General features: G+C 40.7%; 2 protein-coding genes across 2 annotated transcripts; one reads left to right on the top strand and one right to left on the bottom strand.

Annotated features, from left to right (window-relative positions):
- Window positions 1–4,895: 4,895 nt before the first annotated feature.
- On the top strand, window positions 4,896–19,101 carry pdpr (pyruvate dehydrogenase phosphatase regulatory subunit). The gene is made up of 18 exons (XM_046031972.1): window positions 4,896–5,036; window positions 5,716–5,989; window positions 6,236–6,369; window positions 6,928–7,009; window positions 7,541–7,704; window positions 7,889–8,010; window positions 8,499–8,616; window positions 8,835–8,984; window positions 10,661–10,853; window positions 11,078–11,202; window positions 11,468–11,623; window positions 12,348–12,481; window positions 12,771–12,919; window positions 12,999–13,111; window positions 15,663–15,757; window positions 16,309–16,398; window positions 16,549–16,731; window positions 17,450–19,101. The coding sequence occupies exons 2-18, from the start codon at window positions 5,727–5,729 to the stop codon at window positions 17,855–17,857; spliced, it is 2,679 nt and encodes an 892-aa protein (XP_045887928.1). The 5' UTR covers window positions 4,896–5,036; window positions 5,716–5,726; the 3' UTR covers window positions 17,858–19,101.
- Window positions 19,102–21,590: 2,489 nt separating this feature from the next.
- LOC123958564 (28S ribosomal protein S11, mitochondrial-like) lies at window positions 21,591–25,463 on the bottom strand (the record flags this gene model as incomplete). Its single annotated transcript, XM_046031974.1, is given in 6 exon segments — window positions 21,591–21,774; window positions 22,103–22,168; window positions 23,461–23,590; window positions 24,816–24,914; window positions 25,015–25,119; window positions 25,248–25,463. Coding segments are annotated over 6 exon segments (597 nt in total). The 3' UTR covers window positions 21,591–21,666.
- Window positions 25,464–25,534: the final 71 nt, after the last annotated feature.

Raw genomic sequence — 25,534 nt, 5'->3', positions numbered from 1 at the left:
AAACTAACATTGTGAAATATATTGTGATTTTGTGTTTTAGTTGGCTCAAGTGAGATAACATTAGCTTGCCGGCTAATGTCGAACAGTTGCTAACGTTATCGGTTAGGATCACTGAGAAGTTGCTGAGCCCGGTTCCATTCTGTACTCATTCAGCTAATAGGACCGCTAGGTTAGCTGCAGCACTAACTGACCTAACTAAGCTAACTAGAGTATGAATTTGACTGGTGGAGAGTTGTCTTAATTCTTACACACTGTACCTTTAAAGCTGCAGTCAGTAACAATTGAACATACCTTCCACGTCTGCTTGTTTCACTCCACTAAGCCCCTCCCACCAAACCCATAAGTTCGTAAGCAGCAGAAGCAGCCAGTTGACCAGCAAAACCTAATCAGGTATAATGTGTAACTCCTGACCATACCTCAAAAACATTATGTACAGTTAGACATGCATAATAAACTTTAGCCTCATCTAATAACAATGCAAAGTGGTTACAATATGGTGAACAGTCAGTCAAGGTTCCTTATAATCTCATCAGGTATATTTAAAAAAATAAAAATAAAAAAAAGCCGACAGCATGGCAAGAATATACAAAATTCGACCAAACTGCTGAAACTCTGAGAGCTGGTCAAAATCACTGCTTTCTTATAATCTTGTGTCATCGGCCTATAGTTTACTATAGGTTGTTTATCTCAGTTTTAGCAAAACCATAAAGGAAAAACAAAACCAGCCACATCAAAACTATACATCTAGTGTTTTTTAGTGTCATTATTAGTTGCACTAAAGATAAGTTTCACTAAATAACCAAAGTTATATTATTTAGCAGCAGTGTAGGGGGTAACGCGTCACAAAGTAACGCGTTACTGTAATCAGATTACTTTTGTCTGTATCGCAGTAATGTAACGCATTACTGTTGATAACTTCAGTAATCACATTACTAATAAAAAAATTGTCGCGTTACTTGCATACTGGTCCGTACAACGGGAGGAGAGAAAAATAAATCAAACTTCCCTTTTCGTGCATGTTTGCGTGACACTTCTGACTTTAGCGCCAGTTCATGAAGACGCAGAAATGGCAGAGCTGCTAAAGATGTCTTTCGAGGGGTGGAGGTCTTGTATTAGTTTCGCAAAAGGATAACCTTAACCAGAGATGCTCACAAGTCTTTGAGCTAGAGTCCAAGTCAAGTCTCAAGTCTCTTGTGGTTATTACGAATGCTGTATCACCTGCTGCGTTCAATCCAGGTTGCTAATAAAACTGCATGGCTATAAGGAATTCTGTAACTGTAACCTGTTTTTCACAACCATGTAATGTGCTATGCAATTATTGACAGCTTATTAAATACTGTAAATCAACACACTCCCCAGACTCTTAAACCCAGATTAAGGTTAACTAAATAAAACTGTGACGTTGCATAATCAACAATAAAGCTGTAACCTGTTTTTAACTTACAGAGCACAACCTGTGCAATGCAGTTAATGACAGCTTATAAACTACTGTAAGTCAACACATCCTCCTGACTCTCAAATCAATAAACTGTAACCTGTTTTTAGAGCAAAACCATAATGTGCAATGCAATCACTGACAGCTTAAACTACTGTAAGTCAACAATCCACTAGACTCTCAAACCACTGTAACATTATAACTAAATAAAACTGTAAGGTTACATGATAAACAATAAACCTGTAACCTCTTTCTAGCCAACGGCAATAATTAACGTGATGGCAGCCAGCGGGACGTAATGATTAGGTTAATGGACAACCACAAGTTTGGCAAGTAAACAAACGCTCATTCATTTTTTCATAACGAACGACAGTCAGACCTAACCTCTCATTGTCCGTAGCTGAAGCAAGAAGCAAGCTAACGTTAGATGGCCAATGCTGAGCTAAACATGTTTGCTCACCACAGGTTACTAATCTATTTGCGTTCAGCGCGTCTTTGTTTGGGTCTTGTTTTAAAGCTAAAGTTTATGATGAATGGCACAGCCTCGTCCGGAGTTTGTTGTCCTCTCTCACGTGCGGCCGCGCGCAGCAGATGCTACGTGTTACGTAGGCAGGTTATAGGTAACGGAGGGAGGGGAATAACAGCAAGCTCATCAGACGTTTCCTAAAAATAAACATTGTTCACGAGTCCCGCACCTCGAGTCCGAGTCCAGTCTGAAGTCTTTTGAGGACGAGTCTCAAGTCGAGTCTGAAGTCACTGTGTGTGAGACTGAAGTCGCACTCGAGTCCGAGTCTCTAACTCGAGTCCCCATCTCTGGCCTTACCCCAGTCTTGTGCTGACTCCGAGGAAGAAAAAAACGATTTGAGAGACTCCTGCCCATGATGTATAACCACTTCTTTGATAAGCATGTCCAGTAAGAGGGAAAAATCTACTTTAAAGCCATAGTTCGGCATGTGAGCTCCACTAAGTTTGTTGTGTTAGTTTGGTTTGTTAAACGCACAGTTCATGACTGTGTCTCAGGCGGTACAGCAGGTTGACCGTTAATCAGAAGGTTGGCGGTTCAATCCCTGCCTCCTCCACCTGCACGTTGAAAGCTCTTTGAGTGGTCTAAAAGACTAGAAAGGTGCTATACAAACATATATATGTATAGAGCATTAATGTCGTTCTTTATTTAAAAAATAAAAGTTCTTAGCATTAACGTTATAGTACTGTACTATAGCTTGTTCTTCTCTTGACAAATGAATGTTCACAACTTTGTTGTCAGCTTTGTAATATTAAAGAGCATAAAAGAGAGATTATGAGTTGTCATTACATAAGGATTTGTGTTGATCCGGGTATATATGAGGTGTAACCTGTTATTTGACAGTTATTGTGCATTGCAGGTGATGTTACGCAGTAATCCAAAAGAAATGTAACTAGAAGTGTAAGTAGTTACTTTCAGCAGTGAGTAATCTAGTACAGTATTACTTTTAAAAAAAGTAACTAGAAATGTGTAATATATTACCTTTTTTGAGTAACTACCCCAACACTGCTTACCAGTCTAAAAGAAACGAGTTCACCATGAAACCACATTTCTTTAGTTAACAAGAGCTGTCTCCAGCAGTGGAAAGCCGTGGCAATATTCACTTCTGTTTTGGTTTGTTTGATATTGCTTCTTTTCCATCTTTGTGTTTCTGTCACAGTAGGGGCTGAAATTTAGTTGCCACAGCGCCCAACTTGACAAGCTCTACTTCTTTGTCCTCTCATGTTGGACTGAGGTCAGACTGGACACTATATAGTGACTCATTATCGTCTCTCCAGTCACAAGTAGTATTACAAGACAGGACGGACGAGATGCCAGCAAGCAGGTTAGCATGCTAACTTCAGTACATATCTCTGAAACAGAGTACTGTTGATAATGTTAGACTAAAATCCTGGCCAGATCTTACACATTGTGCTTTTAGTACTTGTTGCCTCCCTCTTCTGCAACCAGAACATGCCTGTGTGTGTATGGTGCTTAAAGTTAAGCTAATAACATTAAATTACAAGGTAGCAGAGAACATTGGGCCCTTTGATGAGATACTTTTTGAAAAATTTTGAATAAGGAAAAATACATAAAATATAGATTGTGTCCAGGTCAAATCCACCTGCAATATGTGGAAGCACTTTCAGTCTAGTGTGTGCACTGGGGGTAGAAGACTCACTCCATGATAACCTGCACTTTGGGGCTTCATGAAAACACTGCAGCAGAAGTTGACAGTATTGAGGCAGCAGTCCAGCAGAGGAACTCGCATTATCAGAGTACCGGTTTGAGTTTTCATTCAAGACTCTTTCAGACACAAACTCCAGTGGCAGCGGGCTTCTGGCACCACTTAGTGGTCAGTACTATATATGCCCAGTTGCACATACAAATGTATTGCATGCTATTCCTCATGTACAGAAAGTTATTTAGAAGTATGTTAACCACACGTCAATTCTTCTTTTATAGTAATGTTTGATATGTAACTTGATAGATGAAGCTCAGTCTGACCAACTGAAAAATATACTCTCAGACAAACTTGTGCAAGACAAACAAATAGAACACTTATTTGAGACTTATTTAAAATCCCGTTTCCAGTGGGTGAAACCTTTACTATATTTGGGAAAACAAGAACATGTCTATTCACTGCTGTCTCGCAACAAGGACCAAGACTAGATCCAAATGTTAGCCATCTACTGTAGCGCTCATCAACCAATGAATAAGGCAAGACAAGTAGGATTGCTGTTACCTTAATATTCGTTATGTGTATCTACAGTATATATGTAACAGTTTGTGTGATTCCCTTCTTCCTATTCTCACATCTCATATCTTTAACTCCTCAGATACTTGTCCAGAAGTGTTTGGGAGTTTCTGGTGGATTGGTCTGGCTTCTATAGCTATTAACTTGTAGGGCTCAAAAAAAAAGTTGTTGCAAGAATAAAGTACTAATGAGATCCTCATGTTTTTACATATGCCAAATATATGTCATGGTGAAAACTGGCAAACTGGCTATAAAATATGAATAAGATATCCAGTGCAAGCAGGTAGAGAATATGTGATGCAAGCATTTCTGTAAGGTCAAACTTTTAAACTTTGCCAACAGCACTGTGGGGCAACAATGACGCAGTTTAACAAATGTACCTTATGACACACGTTTATTTGCATAACAAGTTAATGTAAAAGTATAAACAAAAATGAAAGGTAGTGAGTGTTGGGGTTATTTTTCTCACTGAAACAATTTGAGAATGAGCTGGAGAGTGATGATGAGCATATCATTTATTATTTTAAACTTCCCCAAACGTATTAACTTATTAAAGTTTAATCAAGCTAGTCAACTTAGACAGCTCTCACATTTTAACTAGGCCAGTCTATTAATCACACGGTGCTGCATTACAACATAACGCTTACAGGACAGAACAGGACAGCTCACACAGACAGACTGATTTGATTTCAGATTTATAATATATCTGAAGATTTATACCGGAAGTGCCGGTTGTGGTTGATGCTAGTTTGACATTGGGTCTGGCTGCTATACCCCGGCTGTATCCAAATAAGACTTCATGTCATTTCACTCAGTCACAACGTCTGGACTTGGCTGATTCGGTGAGTTTTATGTCGTTATAAACAATGAAAGAAGCGCTAGGGGGAAAGCTAGTCCACACGGCTGGCGTTTAGCTATTGGGGTAAATAATCAACATAAGCTAGCTTTTCGATAGCTTATGTACGCTTGTTACTAAGGCTAACTTTAACCAAAGGAGCTTAAAAAACACAAAATGTCAAGATACCGTTACTACACTTAACGAATGTACAGGTCAGCTAAGGTTCAGATAAACTTCCAGCATAATTTGTAAAGGTACGTACGTTCCTGTTAGCTAAAGCTAGCTGTGGTGCTAAATTGATAACTACGGCGATGATACGTTAGAGCTAGTCCGGAATATAATTGTGACAGCTGAAGGACTGTTGTAAGGTAACGTTAACCTTGGTGGCTTCTCAGGCCCCGGCTTCGTTGCAAAATGTTGAGTACTGTGTTTAATGTACTGTTAGTCGAGCTAAATACAACAACTTGACAGATAGCATTCTTAGTTTCCAAAACAATTCAACTGAGAACAGTAACGTTATTGCCCCTTCGTGTAACCTTATAGAAAATAGATCGGGACATTTGCAGTGTTGACAATTTAACCTACGTTATAGTGACCCTGAATTCTTGGCTATCGTAAATATAGTAACGTTACACCCCTCAGTATGTGAAGCTGTTTGTTTGTTTTTGTGTGTGTGGTTGCAGAAAGCACAGCTATGTGCAGCTGTGTGCGGAGCTCCAGGGCTCTGTCTCCTGTCCTGCTCCCCAGACTGCTGCATCCCCAGATGGGGTACAGATTGGCAGGCAGGGGTCTCTGGACTTCACCCCACTGTAGGGCTGTCGGTGGAGACTCCCAGCTGCTCCCATTGCCCAGCCAGGCCCGTGTGGTGATCTGTGGCGGAGGCATTGTGGGAACATCAGTGGCCTACCATCTAGCCAAAATGGGCTGGACTGATATAGTGCTGCTGGAGCAGGGCAGGTAAGATAAATGTCTGTAATTTCATTTGGTGGGGATGTATGAAGATATGGAATTGTAAAGTTGCCTTTGCACTTTCTCCAGTGCCAGTGGTTTCTGTTCTGTCACCAACCCTAGCCTGTGACATCCAGTGGGGGGAGGGGTAAAGACACTTTCTTTCTTAGGAAGCAAGAGGATCAGTAAAAAGAGTTGTGGATTGGATATTGTTCTGCTCATGCTGCGTTGCCTGTCCTATTATCCCGTTGGCAGACTTGGCGCAGGAACAACCAGACTGTGTGCTGGCATTGTCAGCGTGGCAAAGCCTATTTCCATTGAGTGCAAAATGGCGAACTACTCCAATAGCCTTTACCAGCAGCTGGAGGAGGAGACCGGGGTCAAAACAGGTCAGCCATGACATGTTTTGCTTTCATTCGTATTTAACTTATCCTGATGCTGTTAAAGATCACAATGATGACAAAAGGTGAAGATTTACTATATGGCTAATATTAGTATCATTACTGTAAATAAATTATCATAAACATTTTCCAGATGTATATGACCACCTGTTCTCCTTTGTATTTAACTATTTGTTAATCTATTTTTCTACTACTTGTACTTTTATCTCCATAGGGGATATGTAGAGCAATGCATCCACCTTTAAGACAATTAACCAAACAATTACTGCATACTAATGGAATTGTATTTCAGTACAATCATTTTTAGCTGGAACATTTGCATGTGCCATACATTACTAGCCATTTCCGTCCAACATATCATTTGATGTGCCACGCCATAACACTTCCTGGATGTTTTGGGCTTTTGAAAGCTCAAATAATAATCTCCCATTCAGAGTTTTATTGTCATTTTGGTTTCAATCTGTATTTGAGTGGGGAGCTGTGTGTAGTTTGAGACCTGCCGACTCACATAATATGTGATTTGGTGTGCTTGTGTATGTGTTTTAGGGTATGTGAAGACAGGCTCTCTATGTCTTGCCCAAAATCAGGATCGCTTCCTCTCTCTGAAGCGCCTGGCATCCCGACTAAAGTAAGACCCCAAAACCTTATGTCAATATTTAGTAGAGATAGATACCTTTGTCAGCATCTCTTGCTGCTTGCTGGATGAGGCAGCTTTGCGCATGGAGACACAGAACCTTTTCTCATACTTCTTTGCAAAACAGCTCAAGCTCTGTCCAGCCACAACGTCTTGATTTAATGGAGGTCTTGCCTCTGACATGGCCACTCCAGGGCATAAACTTTGTGCCTGGTGGTGGTTTGCTCAAACATATCAACAAGACAGATTACTTTTATTCATTGACTGGACAATGTTATTGCTGGTAGAAAATCACACCTGCGCTCAGGTCCCATATTTTTCTCATCCACTTTAGCTGAATGTTCCAAAAGTTTGAATTTATTTTTTTTCCAGATATTATTTGTCACACCGCCTGCATCTCCGATTTTTTTCAGATATTCAAATGATTCAAAGGTCTGGAATCAGATTAGATATACAGTGCCTTTCAAGGAGAACATCTGTATTTGTAACTGGCCTTCATCTTTATATTATTCACTCTATTCGTAGGGTCATTGGGATCAGCTGTAACATCATTAAGCCTAAAGATGTGGCCAAACTCCACCCTCTTGTTAACATTCATGACTTGGTGGGTGCACTCCACCTCCCTGCAGACGCTGTGGTGTCTCCGCCTGATGTTAACCATGCCCTGGCTGTGGCTGCTGCTGGACACGGTAAGAGTCTAACCCTAACCCATCATAACAAAATGTTTTACAAGCAACACTTATAGTCTACCTTTAATTCTTAAATTATTTTACTGTTTCTCCCTCTGATTCTTCTCCTCTTCATTGGCAACCCCCTTTCCATCCTCCTCCCTTTTCTCCCCTTTTGCCTCTTGTCCTTCTCATCCTACACCAGGGGTTCAGATACTGGAGCGAACCACTGTTCAGCAGGTTCTGGTAGAGAAGGGTCAAGTGATGGCGGTGGAGACTGACCGTGGCTCTATCGACTGTGAATATTTTGTCAACTGTGCTGGACAGGTAAACCTCGAACTGGGATTGTGGGATACAAATGGGGAAGCGTCAACAAGTCCCAGTGCCAACTTAGATTGGGAAAGTACTGAAGAGTTCCTTTGGCAACTTAGATTGGGGAAGTATTGAAAGGAAAACGCTTTTGTAAGTATTTAGAAATGTATTCTTTATTTGTGCACTTATTCAGCCCAAGTCTTAATCTGATTCTCACATGCAGTGTATACTAATAGAAAAACACAGTCTGACTAAACAAATTGGGAGGACTTACAGGACAGATTGCAGTCTCCCACAGGGAATCTGTTGTTTATTGTTTCTTTATGATGTTAGGGAAGCCAGTTGCCAGTTTAATTGGAATGGCTGAGGTGACAATTAGACCCAAGTTTTGAGTTTGAACTTGTACTGTAAATAGCTGATCTTATATGGTGCATTGGTGCAATCAATATATCTGTGTTCAGAGCAGCAGATAGACATATTTGTTCTTTCTTTCCCTGCACTAGTGGGCTTATGAGTTGGGCCAGGCTAGTGAGATGAAGGTGTCAGTTCCTCTTCATGGCTGTGAACACTTCTACCTCCTCACCAAACCTCTTCAGGAGCCACTTCCACCCAGCACACCAGGTCTCACACAGGACAATTGCCTTTTTCTTGCAGCAGGCACAGTTGCTAATATATTTAAAATCACTTTTACAGTTTTGCCAGCTGATGTCTATAATAGAGAAGAACCTCCACATTTTGATTATTATTATTTTAGCAAATTTAAGTTACTTGAGGTTGCAGGTTGGCTACAAACAAGCCCAGGGGAGGGGATTTTAACTGAGCCTGTGTCTCGTCTCCAGTGGTGATCGATATGGATGGCAGGCTATATGCACGGCAGTGGCAGGGAGGCCTTCTGTCAGGGGGCTTTGAGAAGAATCCCAAACCCATCTTCACTGAGGGCCGCAACCAGCTGGAGATCCAGAACATGCAGGAGGACTGGGACCACTTTGGTAATGGAGGGATGGGAGGTTGAGATGGGAGAGAGGAAGATGGCTTTAAATTAACAAATGAACATAATTGGTAAAATGTAAATAAGTAGTCACACAGCCACATTTTTTTTGACAGCCGCATTTAATGGGAGACAAAAATCTTAAATTATCAATTAATGTTAAATGGCAGGTTCTGATGTCAGCCCATCTGAAGGAATTGGAAATCTTCTGTGTAGACTCATCATTTTTAACTTGTATTCAGCCGTTGCACTGCACAGAGACTAATTAGTTAAATCAGACTCATCAGTTCATCCACTCACTTTAATAATGGAGCATAGACACAAGATGTGTGTCTTTTTTACTTGACATGAGGGTAGACGTGAAGTCATTTACTCAAACATTTGCAGTTCCCAAAGAGTACAAACAGTGTTTTTAGTTCTTTTTAGATGATTTTCCTGTTTGACAGGAAGACTTGACATCTCTATTTTTATGCTAGTTTACATGTTTTTTTTTTTTCCCCTGGTATGAGCAAAGTTTTATAGTTATTCATCTATAATTATATATTGGGATTTTTTACTTAAGTTTAGTGTGTAGTCCAGCCTGCTTGTAATGCAAGGATCCCAAATTACTTTCCATTGCATTTTGTATATTTTCTTTAAGTAATGATAATCAGTTTATTATTCTTTTGTTTTTATTTGAAGTGTCCTTTCTTAGTTGAAGAGAAGAAATCGCTGTGTCAGCTCAAGTATATTTTGTAGTGCAGGTGAAATGTTTTTTTTCATGCTGCTAATTGGACTTCAACTGTGAGCCGTTTTTAGTTCAAAGTGATCTCTACACACATGTACACGCACACACACACACACACACACACACACACCTGTCTTTTGGCCTTGGCCTTATGCTCGTAATCGGAGATTCCTCAAGCAGCGTGACATGTTGCACAGAGTCAACTAATCTGCCACTGTTCATTCTGCAGTTGTAATTAGTTATTTTTCAAATTACTTAACATTTAGTTAATAGTACTTGGAAAAAAAGAATGTGTCTCATGAATATATGTGATTGAAACATATTGGAGTAAACACCTGGACACCTCCTGTCAAGTATTGTTACTATACGACTTGAAATACTGAAGAATGAATGGAAGGTCCAGTAATAAAACCAGTAAGTCTCTGTTTGCCTTTGCGATTTAAAACACAAAACCGATTGTGTGTGTTGTATTTCAGTTTCTACTGGCAAAACATTTTACGTTGTACAGCCACATTACAAGCTGCCATTGGGTCAGCCTTCATGTTTCAGAAAACCTGCTGGACTGTTTATGGCACCACTTCGGGAAAAGGGTGCAGTTCCTGCTGTGCAGTAGGAGTCTTGCGTAATAGTAGATGGTGGTGGGGCAAATGCACTTAGAGCCAACTTGAGTGTGCTACATTTGTTTTTCAATAATTTGAAAGAAAATACAGATGAACAGGAAGACAAGTAGCAACCTCATTTTTGTGGCAGGAGGCTGTGGGGTTTATGGGAAATGTGGCTTTTAATGTTGAGAAAACAAAGACTGACATGACAGCTGGTATAGTTTGTTCATGTTAAAGATGTGAAAGCATTACTCATTTGAAAATGGTAGATATTATCGTGGACCACCTTCCTTTTGGAGAATTTATTAATGTAGATTATATAGCAACCTTACTGTCTTTTACCTCCAGAGCCAATGCTCTGTGCCTTGCTGAGAAGAATGCCCAGTCTAGAGTCAGCCGAGATCCATCAGCTGGTCAACTGTCCGGAGTCCTTCACCCCTGATATGCGCTGCCTGATGGGGGAGACGCCGGGTGTCTCTGGCTACTATGTGCTGGCAGGGATGAACTCCTCTGGCCTGGCCTTTGCTGGAGGAGCTGGCAAGTAAGCATGGGTTTAAGTGTGTTTGCTAGAGGATGCTAGATTGCTAGACTGCAATGTATTCTACAGATGAATACATAAATACAATATGCATGTATTAAATATAAAGGAGGGCGACTGAAATACATTTTATTCAGAAAAAAATTCAGCCTCAGCTTTTCTGTGATCAGCATTTTGATTGCATTACAATGAAGCACAAATGGCATGTTGTGTGGTTTGGTATCCAGGTACCTGGCGGAGTGGATGACCTATGGCTACCCCACTGCCAATGTCTGGCCACTGGACATCAAACGCTTTGGCAACCTGCAGAGCAGCCGAACCTTCCTGCGACACAGAGTAATGGAAGTCATGCGTGAGTAGTGGGCATGGTGCGTCTTAAAACAATACTCACGTGCCCATTATGTACATTTCAAGAGTTATTACTCTTTGAATGTAAATATGGGACTAGAAAAAAATGTAACCTTGCTTTAACCTACAGCCTACATTTGTGTTGTGACAGCATACAGTAGTGACGGTAATAAAATAGTTACACACACTGAGATGCCAAGTGTTTTTCAGTTTTGCTTTGGTAAGATTAGGTCTGTGCTTCCAATTTGTCTGTGTGTGTTTGTGTCCAGCCCTGCTGTACGAACTAAAGGTTCCTCGCTGGGACTTTCAGACGGGGCGTCAGCTTCGGACCAGTCCTCTGTATGACCGTCTGGACACCCAGGGAGCTCGCTGGATGGAGAAACATGGTTTTGAAAGGACCAAATACTTTGTTCCTCCAGGGAAAGGTACACAACACCTACATTCTCTTCATCTTCGGTAAGCCTCGAGAATCCAAATGATTTTGTAGAATTCATTAAGAACAGGGTTTTCGAGTGAGGTAATTATCAGGGAAACCCAGTGGACCTGACGACACTGATGTCACATGACCGAGAATCCCTTTTATTAAAACTGATTCCTTAAACTAAGTATGGTTAATGATGGATGTGCCCTGTGATGATTCATTTTCTTCCATAATTTAATTCAAAAAGTAAAACTTTCATATATTGCATTACAGCTTACAGCTCATGGAAATCAAAACTCCAGTATCTCAAAATGTATTACATTTTTAGAATAAAGAATTTATAATACAGAAATGTCGACCTGAGAAGAGCTCTAATCAGCTAATTAACTCAAAACACCGACAAAGGTTTCACGAACCTTTAATCTCTCACTCTGGTTCTGGTGCTCACAATGAATTTTTCCATGATATTTAAATTTTTGTATGCTGTCTTTTATTCCAACCAAAGACTGCAGCAGGTAATTTCACTGATAAGTTGTGCTAGACACTTTTATTACTAGTTTTTATTTCATATTTATTTGCAGAAGCTTGGGCATTGCGAGCTTCAACCTATAATCTAATGCAGTTTAAGGAGTGAAATCCCCTGGTGTAGTTGTATATTGTCAATCCTTTATGGCACACGATGGCCTATATTTTCTCTAAAGCATGCCTGGTTGTGAATGTGTGTGTAGATCTGCTGTCTCTGGACCAGAGTAAGACTTTCTACAAGCCGGACTGGTTTGACATTGTTGGAGCCGAAGTTAAATGCTGCAAAGAGGCCGTCTGTGTCATCGACATGTCCTCCTTCACTAAGTTTGAACTGACTGTAAGTCCTGATGCACTATGGACAGTAAGGCTTTATAGTAGATTATAGTAGACTTATAAATATGAATGAAATATTAAATATACATTGCTCATCTGGTCACACCCACTGAGTGATGTCGTCATGTGTTATTTTCATCTGTCCAAGAACATAAAATGTTTTTGATTACGCAATTCTTTCCATTCTGTCATTTTAAACGAATAAACTTCAGACTAATGAGCAATGATGGGTAGTACATCCACTGTGTTAAAGTGATTTAATTTGAACTTTCTGGTCTGTCCTGATGTCCCAGTCAACAAAGGACCAGGCACTGGATCTGCTGCAACATCTGTGCGCTAATGACCTAGATGTTCCAGTCGGACACATCGTCCACACCGGCATGCTGAATGAGAGGGGAGGCTATGAGAACGACTGCAGCGTGGTCCGCCTCAGCAAAAACAGGTTTGCAACATCTTGGCAATAATTCTATAGACATGCAGTTGCCCACAACCATGTAAAAACATTTTTGTCCCCCCTCCAGCTTCTTCATCATCTCTCCGACAGACCAGCAGGTCCACTGTTGGTCCTGGATAAAGAAACACATGCCCAATGACCCACACCTCCACCTAGAGGATGTCAGCTGGAAGTACACAGGTAAAAACACAGTACTACCGTTGAGGTCCTTCAGTGACTCTAGTGCCCACACAGTATTAAATGGTGGAAGCAATGCACCAGTATCTCTAATCCACTCTCTGCTCTTGTCCCACTTATTGATGTGACCTGATTTTGGGTTTGGCGTTGGCGAAATTAGACACTAAGGGGACCAAGAGGGTGGTTAATTAATTAAATGCCCAATTTCTAACTGATATATTTGTCATGTAATTACCTTAACTGTCTCAGATATGAACAACACTAGGCCTACATTCCATTTTTTTATACAAGATAAAAACTACTGAGGGTCTCTGTCCCAATACTTAACCATGACATTGTACAGTATATCAGTATACAGTATATAATATTTTCATATCAGCTGATATTAATCAGGGATGTGATTTATTTTCCGGAATTCCAGATTTTCCGACCTGTAAATCTGACCCACGTGAATCATGCAGATCTGTAATAAAAAAAAGGGGGGTGGGTACAGGAGCTGGCCGAGCGAAATGGAGAGGATTTGAGGACATTTACACGCTGACGTGTGTAAAGTTTTCTTCCTTTCCAACAAGGATGTATGTTTGCGTTCAGTTGCCCATTCCACACCTGCGCAGTGTGTACCACAGTTACTCTCGCACATCAGTGATGTAAATGTAAATGCTCTGTATTTGTGTAGCGCCTTTCTACTCTTTTTGACCGCTCAAAGCGCTTTTCCACTACTCTGCATTTACCATTCACTCACTGAGTCTAAGTGCTCAAACAGAAACTAACATTCACACGCATTCATACACTGGCGGAACAGCCACCAGAGGCAATTCGGGGTTCAGCATCTTGCCCAAGGCTCAAGGACACTTCGACATGCAGCCTGGAGGAGCTGAGGATTGAACTGCCGACCTTCCGATTAACGGGCAACCCGCTCTTGAGCCACAGTAATACTGTAATATTACTTTTCCCAGTAAAGAGTAATGTAACGGATTACTATTTCCAAAACAGTTATCACAATTACTAATCCAAATTTTGCTGCGCTACTGAACGCACCATCCCTGCAGTGAATGCGCGACCCGCTGCAGCTCAGCTGCATCGGACCTTATGTTGTTCAAATCAGCTGTTAGCCAAAAAGCTAAAGGAAGACTGGAGAACAGGGAGACAGGTACTTTCGACAGCTGTAAGTAACGTTATTTCCAATATTTTGTCACAGTCTAAGATGCAAAGAACATTATCGTCCGTTGTAAACCTTGTGCGACCAACAAAAAACTTTCAACCGCGAACAATTCTGCATTCATACTTAGGCTAATTGAAACATCAGCTAAAGCAACACAGCAACGTGAAAATCATAAAGAAACTCCGGCAGCTGCTACCAGTGATGCTTGGACTCGTTATATCACCCAGTAATAAGTTAATACTTTTTTAAGGAGTATATGCTAAGTAACTAGTAGGTAATATTATTTCTGAGTAACTTGCCCAACACTGAGTTGACAATAAGCATGGATAAATTGGGTATGTTTTGAATATTGCTTGTTATCGACTTTGTTGTCGATTGATCAATCATATAGCCGATATACACTTTGCTGTATGAATGGTTGCTTTCTAAGTCGCCCTTATGTTAAAGGTTTTGGCACAGGGTTTAAATAAAGCCTTTTCAGACGGCTTGGATCCGCGTGGTCGCTGTGTGCTCCTCATCAACAGACAGGCAAACAAGCGCTCTGCGAGGTAACCATGGCAACAGCTTCTGTGTAACCCGCAATCCCGTGAAACTGGCGCGGTCGTTCTCATCTCACGCACACGCCGACCTGCTACCAGAGTTGAAATGTCAAACATTTTCCTACAGTTTATCAACTGATCAGCTGTTTGATCTGAGTTTCCTGAAGAATATAACTGTTTCTTTAACAGTTAGGCCACCAGCGACCTTTGCTGCTGTCTCTTATTCATAAAAAATAATCTATTAACTTCTACTGAACTAATTTGAAAGTTAGTAGTTATATTATTTAGTTATATACTCAATTATTTCATGTTGCATGTTGCACATTTAGCGGTTGAAGTTTAGTAAAAATTAATACAAAATAATAATTATTATAGAGAGATTGCGATGGGGCAGTGTATTAGACACTTGTATTTGATTCCCACTGCAACACATCCACCAAATAAGTTATTGTCATGGGTCCTGCTTTACCATCCATGGTATAATAGAGCCACCGCCAGTTTGATCGGGCTGTGGGGGGGTCTCAGTATATTTTTCTGCTTCTTTGCCCTTTGCCAATCACATTCCCTATTAATTTCCTACACAGTTACAAATAGAATAAGCTCAGGTTTTGTAAAAAACAAGCAAACGCACAACACTATATTCTCTATATTTTCTGACAACTCCTTTGCTATTTTTAGGGATGGTATCAAGAGAACACTCATGTAGCCATGCTTTGAACAGGTTGTTGTTAATGAGTTATGGATTAATATTACTTGTGAACTGAGAAACCTGTAGTTTGAAAGGAGCTGAGCTGAACTTAACTTAATCAGAAGTCTTTCTAACGTGTGTATAACTGTGATCCTCTGCCCACAGCTTTAAATCTGATTGGCCCTCGTGCAATGGATGTTCTGGCTGAGCTGTCCTATGTTTCCATGACACCTGAACACTTCCCATCCATGTTCTGTAAGGTAGGAAACGAAGGCTAGTTACTTTAACATTAATAGAGTAGTAATAATAATAATAGGTGGTGAGAGCACTAGGAAGAGTGGTAATATTAATTGTCGGAGTAGCTGAAGCAGTTGCAGCAGTACTTTAACTAATATTAGTTATCAAAAGGAGATCACATAGAATATCTTAAATGTGTGTGATTTGGTTAAAGATATAGTTCAGAGATACAGTAGTTTTGGGGAATTTTACTGTCTTCCCCACTTTCCCAGAGTCAGAAACAGTAAATGTCTTTGGACAGACCTCTTTTTATGTTTTTGGTGCAGTCTGAAGTTATTTTATTATTATTATTATTTTATTTTACCTAATCATGATCCCTCAGGCATCGAGGACTTGAGCGAAACTAACCAAGTAAACTAAGGGGGGTAAGGGGGCGCCTTTTTCTATGCTTTGTTTGAGGGGAGGTCCACAGTCTCAGACTTTGAAAAACCCCTGTAATAGTGGAAGTATTGGTAACAGTAACTGTTTATACCTGCTTATTATCCCCACATTGACTATGTATGTGTGTTTACAGGAGATGAGTGTTGGCTATGCCAATGGGATCAGAGTGATGAGTATGACTCACACTGGGGAACCAGGTTTCATGCTCTACATCCCTATAGAGGTGCGACTTGCTCACATCTGCACACACACAAAAGAATATGTATCTGTTCACCATTTCACAGAATGGTTTGTAAAGTCAGCTTTAAGTTTTAAGCTTTATACTGTACAACACATCAAGTTTAACGTCAGTGTTTTCCTCTGTTCTCCGCAGTATGCCCTGCATGTGTACAACGAGGTGATGTCAGTGGGTCAGAAGTATGGGATTCGTAATGCGGGGTACTACGCACTGCGCAGCCTACGCATAGAGAAATTCTTTGCCTTCTGGGGTCAGGACCTTGACACCTTCACCACCCCGCTGGAGTGTGGACGAGAGTTCAGGGTTAAGTTTGACAAGGTCTGTTGCCGGTTCAGCTGTGTAACCACATCAGAGTGTATGATATCAGCTAGTGTGGATTCTGACTGCTGCTTTCTTGTTTTGAGGATTGATCCACTGTATAAAGTCAGTGTGTAATCATTACATGACTTTGCGAACTTGGTTTATAAAGCTTTTTGAAGCTCTTGCTTAAATTTTATACTTTTGTTTACTTTTAAAGCATTTGGAAGAAAAGGTGCTGTGCCAGCTGCTTTGCTGACATGTGTTATAGTCTTTGCAGGGATTTAGAGGAAAAACTGTCACCAAGCTGCACCTGCAGGCACAACAGGTGGCACTTTACACCAGCAGTGCTAAAGTTTACCATCGCTCTCATTTTGAAAACAGTGGAACATCAGGTGTGCTGTCTGCTGCGCACAGCCACATAACGTCAGCACAGCATTAATGAATAGACCTCACAGGATGAAACTGCTTTCAGATGAATAGTCATCAGCTGAATCTATGTCTTTACCGTGAAGCTTGTCAAGAAAATGTATAAAATGAGAAGGTGTTTCCTGTTGTTCCCAACAGAGCTGTGCAGTGTTTGAAGGCCACATCCCTTAACATCTAACGGAGCTCTGTCCTCCTCCTTTTCTTTCTCCTCTGCTTTACTATATCTTGACTAATATATTTTGACTAATTCCCCACATTCCTCACCCCTTCACCTATTTCTTCTATTGTCTTCTCTCTATGCCTCCAACAGGACACAAATTTCCTCGGTCGTGAGGCCTTGCTGCAGCAGCGTCAGGATGGTGTGTCTCGGCGGTTCGTCATGCTGGTTCTAGAGGACCACGACACCGAGCTGGACCTGTGGCCATGGTGGGGTGAGCCCATCTACTGTAATGGTCAGCTAGCTGGGACGACCACTAGCAGCGCCTACAGCTACACTCTGGAGCGCCACGTCTGCCTCGGCTTTGTATCCCCGCCACCAGGCCCGGAGGGTCTGCCCACACCCATCACCCCAGACTTCATCAACCGTGGGGACTACGAGGTGGACATTGCTGGCCAGCGCTTCCCAGCCAAAGCCAAACTTTACCCCTTTAGCTCCCTCTTCACCCAACAAAAACGCCGCAAGGAAGACATTGAGTTGAGCAACCTCCAGGGGAAGTGATACGGAGTAATGGAAGGCCTCTCCTTTGCCTCAGAAGGGGTTCTGTCACACTCCTTCAGTTCACCAAATCCACTCTAGCACTAGACTTGAACCTGTTGTCCCTTTTTTAGCTCCCAATCTGAGGGCCGTATGGACAATTACTCCTTGTTCCTCTAATATTTAACTTCCATATTGCATCTCCCTCTGTCAAAGTGCAATATTTAATAAGCACTAAACGCTTGAGCTTTATAAAATACGGAGCTCCTGTGTCATCAAATGCTGCAGGTCTGCTTCAGCCCTGCCCTGCTTCACACTGTGCACGGTCCACACAGTCTCATTGGTTGGTTTACTGAAGCGGTCTGCGGTTAAGTGCCTTGGTCAAGGCAACATCAACAGTATGTGTTGAGGACTCTTTCACTTTGTTCACTTTAACCCATGCAGAAGGGATTTTGACCGGCAATCTTCTCCAGTAGTCACTATAAAGTTTCAACACTGCTGTTTGGAAGTCTGAAAGAAATGTCATTCGGTGCTGATGTGCAAATGCCGTCACAGTCAGTGTAGTTCTCTCTGTACTCTATTGTCATTTTACAAATTGTAAATTTTTTGCTGTAAAGAATATGAGTGATGTGATGTGGCCTAATTCAGATACTTTAAACTGTTCACTACTATCATCCCTACTACGTTATTCCTCAACAATGAAGGAAAATACATTTCTCAGTCGAGGGACGAAAGGACAGAAAAAAGTCAGAGGAGAGAATCAGGAAGCCTTTATAATGATTAGTAAACTATTGTTTTGTGTGCTGCCAATTACTCCACTTCCAGTCCTGTTGAACCGGCTTCCCAGGCTCTCTCAAAGTGAAGCAAGATGAGCTTTTTTCCCATGATAATGTCTTTATCATCAACTTTCAGCTGCTCTGCTTGTTATTCTGCCGTCAGTCAACCTTGTGGCGATGTAATTACGGTTATAATCCAATCAGTTGTTTATTTTTTGTGGCCGTTTTGAAGCAGCGTTGCTCTTTCGATGCTCAAGTCTAGCTTTATTGATGTGTTGCTCAATGTGTGGCCGATGTTAGGTGATCCATAGGTGAGGGAAGGCACAATGGGAAAGCTGCGTTTTGAGCTGTAATCCCAGACATGTTGGTTAAGAGTCCACGATATCTTTTCATTGGTGATTTTACTTTTGCCCTCCTGGTCAGGAGTTAACGGGGTTTGTGTAAAGAAAGGACTTCTTTGTGATTTGAAATAAAGTAATGTATTTTTGTATAGCTAGTGTGTATATAATCTCTATCTCAGTACTGCACATTTTTTCTAGTCAGTTTAAAGTTATATCTGCCGCATGAATCATCTGTACTCGGTGCAGTTGTTTCTCTCTATCAGTTGTCTTGTCTTTCCTGTATTCTTCTGTACATGTAGATGTCATGTGTCCACAGCAGATTGATGTGTTACTACAAGCACATCTGTATACATCTTTAAAATAACTCGGTCCTCTAGTCTCTCGGCCCCCTTCAGAGTTCAAACGTCAGGGGCGGGCGGCTACAGAGCCAGCAGGCCTGGAGCCGGTACGGGTTCACTGCGTTGCTCAGAGAAACTATAGCAGCAAAGTTGTTGTAAAGTACAATGTTGAGACAAGAGTGGCAGTTATTTTATTCTTTAGCCAGTCACATCCTACTGGGCAAATAGTGATTGAATTTTAAAAAATATAACAAAAAATGCTTCTGACATATTTACCTATCCTAGCTTTAAGTGAGTGGGAGGGTAGAAAATGCTACATTGAGACAGACGCATGCGGGAAGCCACTACAATAACTCCGTGATTCACAGGCCTCTGAATCGAACGAATAACTCTAAACAACAGCTACATCAGTTATTCATGTTTCACAATGTTGTTTAAGAGAATCTTTTTTTGAGTTATGATCAGTTGACTAACAGAATGCTTATTTACCGTGAATCTTCTACAACGGCGTTTCCAGGCCTTTGTAGGTAAAAAATAAAGGGGAGGGGAGGTAATATTCAGAGAAAAAAGACCAACCAAAAAAACAATTTTTTGAGACAAACATATATTTTCTGAGATTAGTTATAGCAAGAAAAAAACACAGAAATTCTCGGAGATTAAAGTGAAAGAAAACATTTGGAAAATATTCTGATGTGCTTGTGGTGTTAAAAGGCTTTGTACTCTGTTAAACAGGGTACGTAGATGTTAATGAGACAGCCATCACATATCAGCTACTCTCACCAACCAGCATTATGAGACACTTTCTTCTGTTCAAAGACCAAAAGCATTAAAAACGGGGGAAGAAATCTTTGTTGCAGTCCGACGACGACTATAAACGTGGAGAATCTGGGTTTTTTTCTTGTACATTTACGACTTTAATCTCTGTAATTATTTATCTACAATGGCCCTAATACGCTGTGGTAATCTCCAACTCTTGGTCTAAACCTGTAATTTTACGGCTATACTACAGACTGGTCTTTTTTTTTTTTTTTAAAGTACATCCTCAGTTTAAATACAAGGCATTTTTCTTGTTTCTTAAACTCCTTCTGATCTCCAGAGCAGGGGATTCTCAGTGGCACCAGTGAAATTTAATATTAAGTAAACTTTTGCATGTGAGAGTGCAGTGGATCACTACCAGGCTTTGTATCAGAGTCTGATCTGGATTCATTCAGTTCCAGTGCTGTGACCTGACCTGGTGCTGTAATACCAACATTTCTCTAAACCAGTGCTACTCTGCTACACTTTTGGCGCCTCATTTATACAAGAACCTAACACATTTTAGACTTTCTAAAATTATATGTATGTTTAATTCATAATGGTGGCCCTTCATTTAATGCACTTTTGTCAGAGCTCATCAAGTCCCCATCTTGTATCATCACTGAGCTCTGGATTCTGTATGAAGGCGACTGAAACACAAGCTACTGTGTTGACACTGATCACGCGACCTTTGGGTCATGTCAACTGTTGTGATTTCCTTTTTCAACTGTGCGACTACAGTGTTGAATGTATGATTGAAGGGAAATGGCCCAGAGCATTTGTGCTAAATAAGGCAGCCTGCCGGGTTTTTTTTCCCGTACTCTTTGCGGCCACAGACTTTCTATGGTACTGTGTGTTTGGAAAATGAGTTTTCTTGTATTTCAAAGTTTACCAAAAACTCCAAATATATGCGGTGTGCACTTGGAACAGAGAGCGTTATAGCTAAATATGATGTCTAACGTATATCATCAAAACAGTGAATGGCAAAAATGTCATGTCCGGAGGTTCGTAAAAATCTGTTGTAATGATCACTAATCAGTGAGGTGGCAGTGTTGTCTGCTTCAGTGCTCAAACACAATGTTTCCATTTTAAAAGCACCTGTACCGGACTGATCTGTAAATGCCAGCTTTTTCTCTAGAGCTTTACAATAACGCCTTTCTATCATGTTAAACAGATGTTTGACTGTCTAATGTGCTTAAAGTAAAATATAAAGAGAACTTTGTTCATATAAGAAGGTTGACTTTGCTTCATGCATTTGTTCACACATGTGCTGCGTGGCCCTGACTCCTGTGGGCTCAGTGGTGCTGTTTTCTCTTCCGACATGGAGCCATCAGTCTGTTTCTGCACACAGTCTACTAATGAACATCAAAAGTGCCTGCAGTGAGTCTGAGGGTTTATTCGTGTGTCAACAGTCTCTGCAGAGACACCTGTTCTCTGCTCATTAATAACACCATCTGCAATTATTTTCACAAATTAATGATGTAAGGTCAGCTCAGAGTTGGGAAAGTTAAATGACAAAACACTTTATTAGCATTTTACAACACCATAGCCGCCTCCTGTTGCAGTGCATTCTGGTTCGGAGATCAGGTCCTTCTTGCTTTGCGTGGGCGGCATCCGTTGTGCGGCACGGGGGTGTTGTCAGTGATCGATACGACCTCCAGGCCTCCCATCGTCAAGCCTTTGATCGCAGACTGCACAACAGCGAAAATTACACTCATTCATAAACAAAGCTTATGGGAACTGAAGATGTCTGTGGCTCGTTAAACGGACTTAAATTATCCTTATTATGAAAAGATTAGGTTTATTTAAGCTGCACTCCCACTGTTAGATCCGCACAGAACAGGGTCAGCAGTACAAGATGGAAAACATGTTGCACTTTCTTCGATGTGAATTTCTTCTGCAATGTGCATATTCACTTTTCTTCAATTCAAATTAAATTCAAGTCAAGACTTCTGATGGCTGAATAATAAGACTTACAATAATTAAGTACTTAACAGTTCCATGTTTTCTTCTACTCACCAGACGTCCAGGACCGATGCCTTTAACCACGACACGGACAAATGTCACTCCCTTCGCTGTGGCTTTCTGTTCAGAGGAAGAGACCCACAGGTGATTAATGTCTCCATGTGCAACCATTCGTCCGACTCCTCTGTTCAGAAAAGCTAGAGAAGTTTCAATTGGTACAACTCCAGCATCAAGGGAAGTGAATGATGCAGAAGTTAAAGGTCAAATTAGCCACACTTAAGAATTATTCGTGTAGCTAAAATCTGTCAAGATTTCAAACCATGGAGGTTAAAAGATGTGATAAATAACCAAAACTGTCAACGTTACTTAATATTTTGTTACTTAACTTCACTGCACTGTATGAACACTATTAAGACAACACCTTTAATGCCAAAAAAAGGGGGCCAAAATGTTGTTACACTTTAAAAACTCATATACAGGGCAGGAACAACTTTTATGTTGGCCACAGTAGCCAACATATAGTGAAACTCAGCTTTTTCCCCACTATGATTTACCACCTAGCTACATGTTTAGAATGACTGTGTTGACTGTGGAGCTAAAACGATTAGTCAATGGATGAAAACAAGCTTCACAATTGTGAGGATTTGCAGCTTTTTTTTATTGTTGAGTTTGATCACAAACTGAATATCTTTCGGACTCGTGGTACAGTACATACAAAACACCCTGGCCTCTGATTAGCATTTTATCTTTTTAATTTTCTGACATTTTTTTTATGCCAAGCGACTAACGAAAATAATCAACAGATGCAGACCGACTTTATTCTCAGTAGAATAGAATAACTTTCCCAGCATAACTTGTTTTTTTGAGATTTTGGTAATCTTCCATCTGGGCATTCAATCACTTACAAAACAAGAGGTGGCGCTCTTATTAAATGCAGTTACCACGATTTCATTATCAACTCTGCAACATCTAAAAACAGCAGATCAGGGGTCAGAATAATCTCCCCATGTGATAAAAGACTGGTGGTAGCACTATGATGAAACACTTCATTTCTCCTGTGTGTTTACTGCAAATTAGTGTCACCTTAACCCCATTAGCCAGCCGTCTTCATAAATCAGGCTAATATAAAGTCTAAATGAGCATTTAACACCAACTGCTGCACTCTGTCACAGTCCTTAGAGGACAGCTTATTTACAGCAAACATCTAATATTCATAGATTACCTGCTGTGAAAAACCAGGATGTGGTCTTCACTAGTAGTCATTAATTTTAAACAAATGCCAATCCTGCTTAAATAACAGGGGGGCCTAGTGCTTAAAAGACAAATCCTCAACAGTCATGTGCTCTTGAGCAAGACACTGAACCTGCCATCCCTCACAGTAACGAGTGTCAGAGAAACATGTGAGAACTTACCGCAGCTGCGGAGATGCCAGCAGTCTGAGCAGCGACGGGCGTCGACTTCTTGATATTCTTGAAGCCTTCTGTTCCGCAGGACGTCCTGACCATCGACTGTCCTGTGCTGTCTGTCAGCTGGATGTGTGTGCTAGGACAGGACAGGACAGTTTACTGACTCACAGCTGATGGGCATGTTCAATTTTTGAACAGTCAGAATTATGTATTTTGTGTAAGAAATATGTTCCCTCTAACTGGTTTGACTGGATCACTTAACAGATATTAAGTAGCATAGCTAAAGAAAAGCTCCGCAAAATGCTGATCTGCCCTGTAGGGGTCTGCTTTACTTACACCAGCTTCTTCTGGTTCAGGGTCCTTCAAATCACTTTCTACTAGAGCCCAAGCAAGAGCGGATTTTTAAGACCGATTCGGATTTTGATATGATTTTAAAATCCGATGTTCCGATTTATCGGCCGAAATACACAAAGATTATCCCTAACATGCGTTATATGTAGTTATGAGACCTCACCAAGATAACATGAAATAATGCAGTGTAAAAAGCAACTTTTGTTATAAATAGTACTTTGAACAAAATTACAGGTGATTGCTGTGTTTTGTTCCAAACTGGCGTTGCCAACAGTGGAGTTGCAGAATGCGTTCTGGTGGACAAACTATGCAACGACAACACTCACAACATGACTAAATGAAACCTCTTCTGTCTGTTTCTTTTTTAATTAATTAATCATTTATTGGCAAATAGACACAGATACCGATTTATCTGCACTGAGCTCAATTAGGCTGAATATATGATATACCTACAACTCAACACCCACTAGACTCCACTAAACCATCAAACTATTTTTATTTCATCAGTGCGGGCTTAATAACTATTAATCAAAAAATAAATAAAAGGTAGACATTTTATTTCACTATTTTGTATTTGATAACTTGCACCTGTTTCTACTTGAAGTGACAGAAGTTAGTCTGCTCTCCAACAGGAGGATTCACGTGTCTCTTTTAAAAGCACAACACTGTGGCAGCAGTGTCTAAAAAGTTTTACATATGGAACATCTTTATCATACAGAAGACTGATGTGAGGTGTCTTTTCAGTTTGATCTTCACTCCACAGTTTTCCACTTGTCCTGTTTGGGATCCACTGACCTAACCGAACCTAAATAATCTGAGGAACAAAATTATCTTTGTGAATTTTTGGAATCTTATAATGATAACTTCACAAATAAAAACCTCATGGGAAAAAGGTTCAATATAGCAAAATGACAATGTTATTATGTAGTGAGGAAAACAAACGACTGTTATTTCTGTGTAGCTTTACTATTTAAATGTTAACAAACAATCTTTTTGACTTTTCCACTTACTTGTTGTATGTGGCTTTAATGTGCGCGATCGGTAGCTCCTCAAACTTCTTTCCACCCCATCTCAGTGAACTGTCCTGACCAAGCAGTGGAGGAAAATGGCTGAAGGATACAAAGCTGTGGTTAATATCTCATCAACATTACACTGCAGTGAAAACACTAGAAAAAGATCGGGACAGGCACATTTGTGGCGATGTCTGACCTGAAGTCTCTGGAGGTCTTCCCAGAGTCTGTGGTGGATGCTGCTGTGTCCTGAAGTCTGATAGCACTGGTACATAACGCTCGCTGCAGCCCACTGCTGCCACATCTATGCACACAACAATTTATTAGCACCACTGTCATGACTCAGTGTGGCTTCACTTTTTATCAGAACTAACGTTAAGTTAGCCGTTAGCTAGCAAGGATGCTACTAAACCATACCCATGAAACACTTACAGAGAGCTTCCATTTGCATTTAGGGAGGCAACCAGCTGTCGACAAACGTTACTCACAGAACTAACTAGTATACAATTTAATTTATACATGTTTTATATGTTTATATACACACTCGCTGTCAGATAGTTAGCTACTTTACACACAACAAACGTGACATTGAAGGTGCTGCAAGTCCAGACCTGACCAATAATGTCTTTATTTTTCTAAGGGGGGGGGCAAAAATACCCATTATTGTCACTATTACAAATAGAATCGTCACTTGTAAAATGTATAGCAAAATATTAATA

Source organism: Micropterus dolomieu, linkage group LG20, assembly GCF_021292245.1.
Source record: "Micropterus dolomieu isolate WLL.071019.BEF.003 ecotype Adirondacks linkage group LG20, ASM2129224v1, whole genome shotgun sequence".
Taxonomy (NCBI): Eukaryota; Metazoa; Chordata; class Actinopteri; order Centrarchiformes; family Centrarchidae; genus Micropterus; species Micropterus dolomieu.
This window is presented reverse-complemented; position numbering and strand designations above follow the sequence as displayed.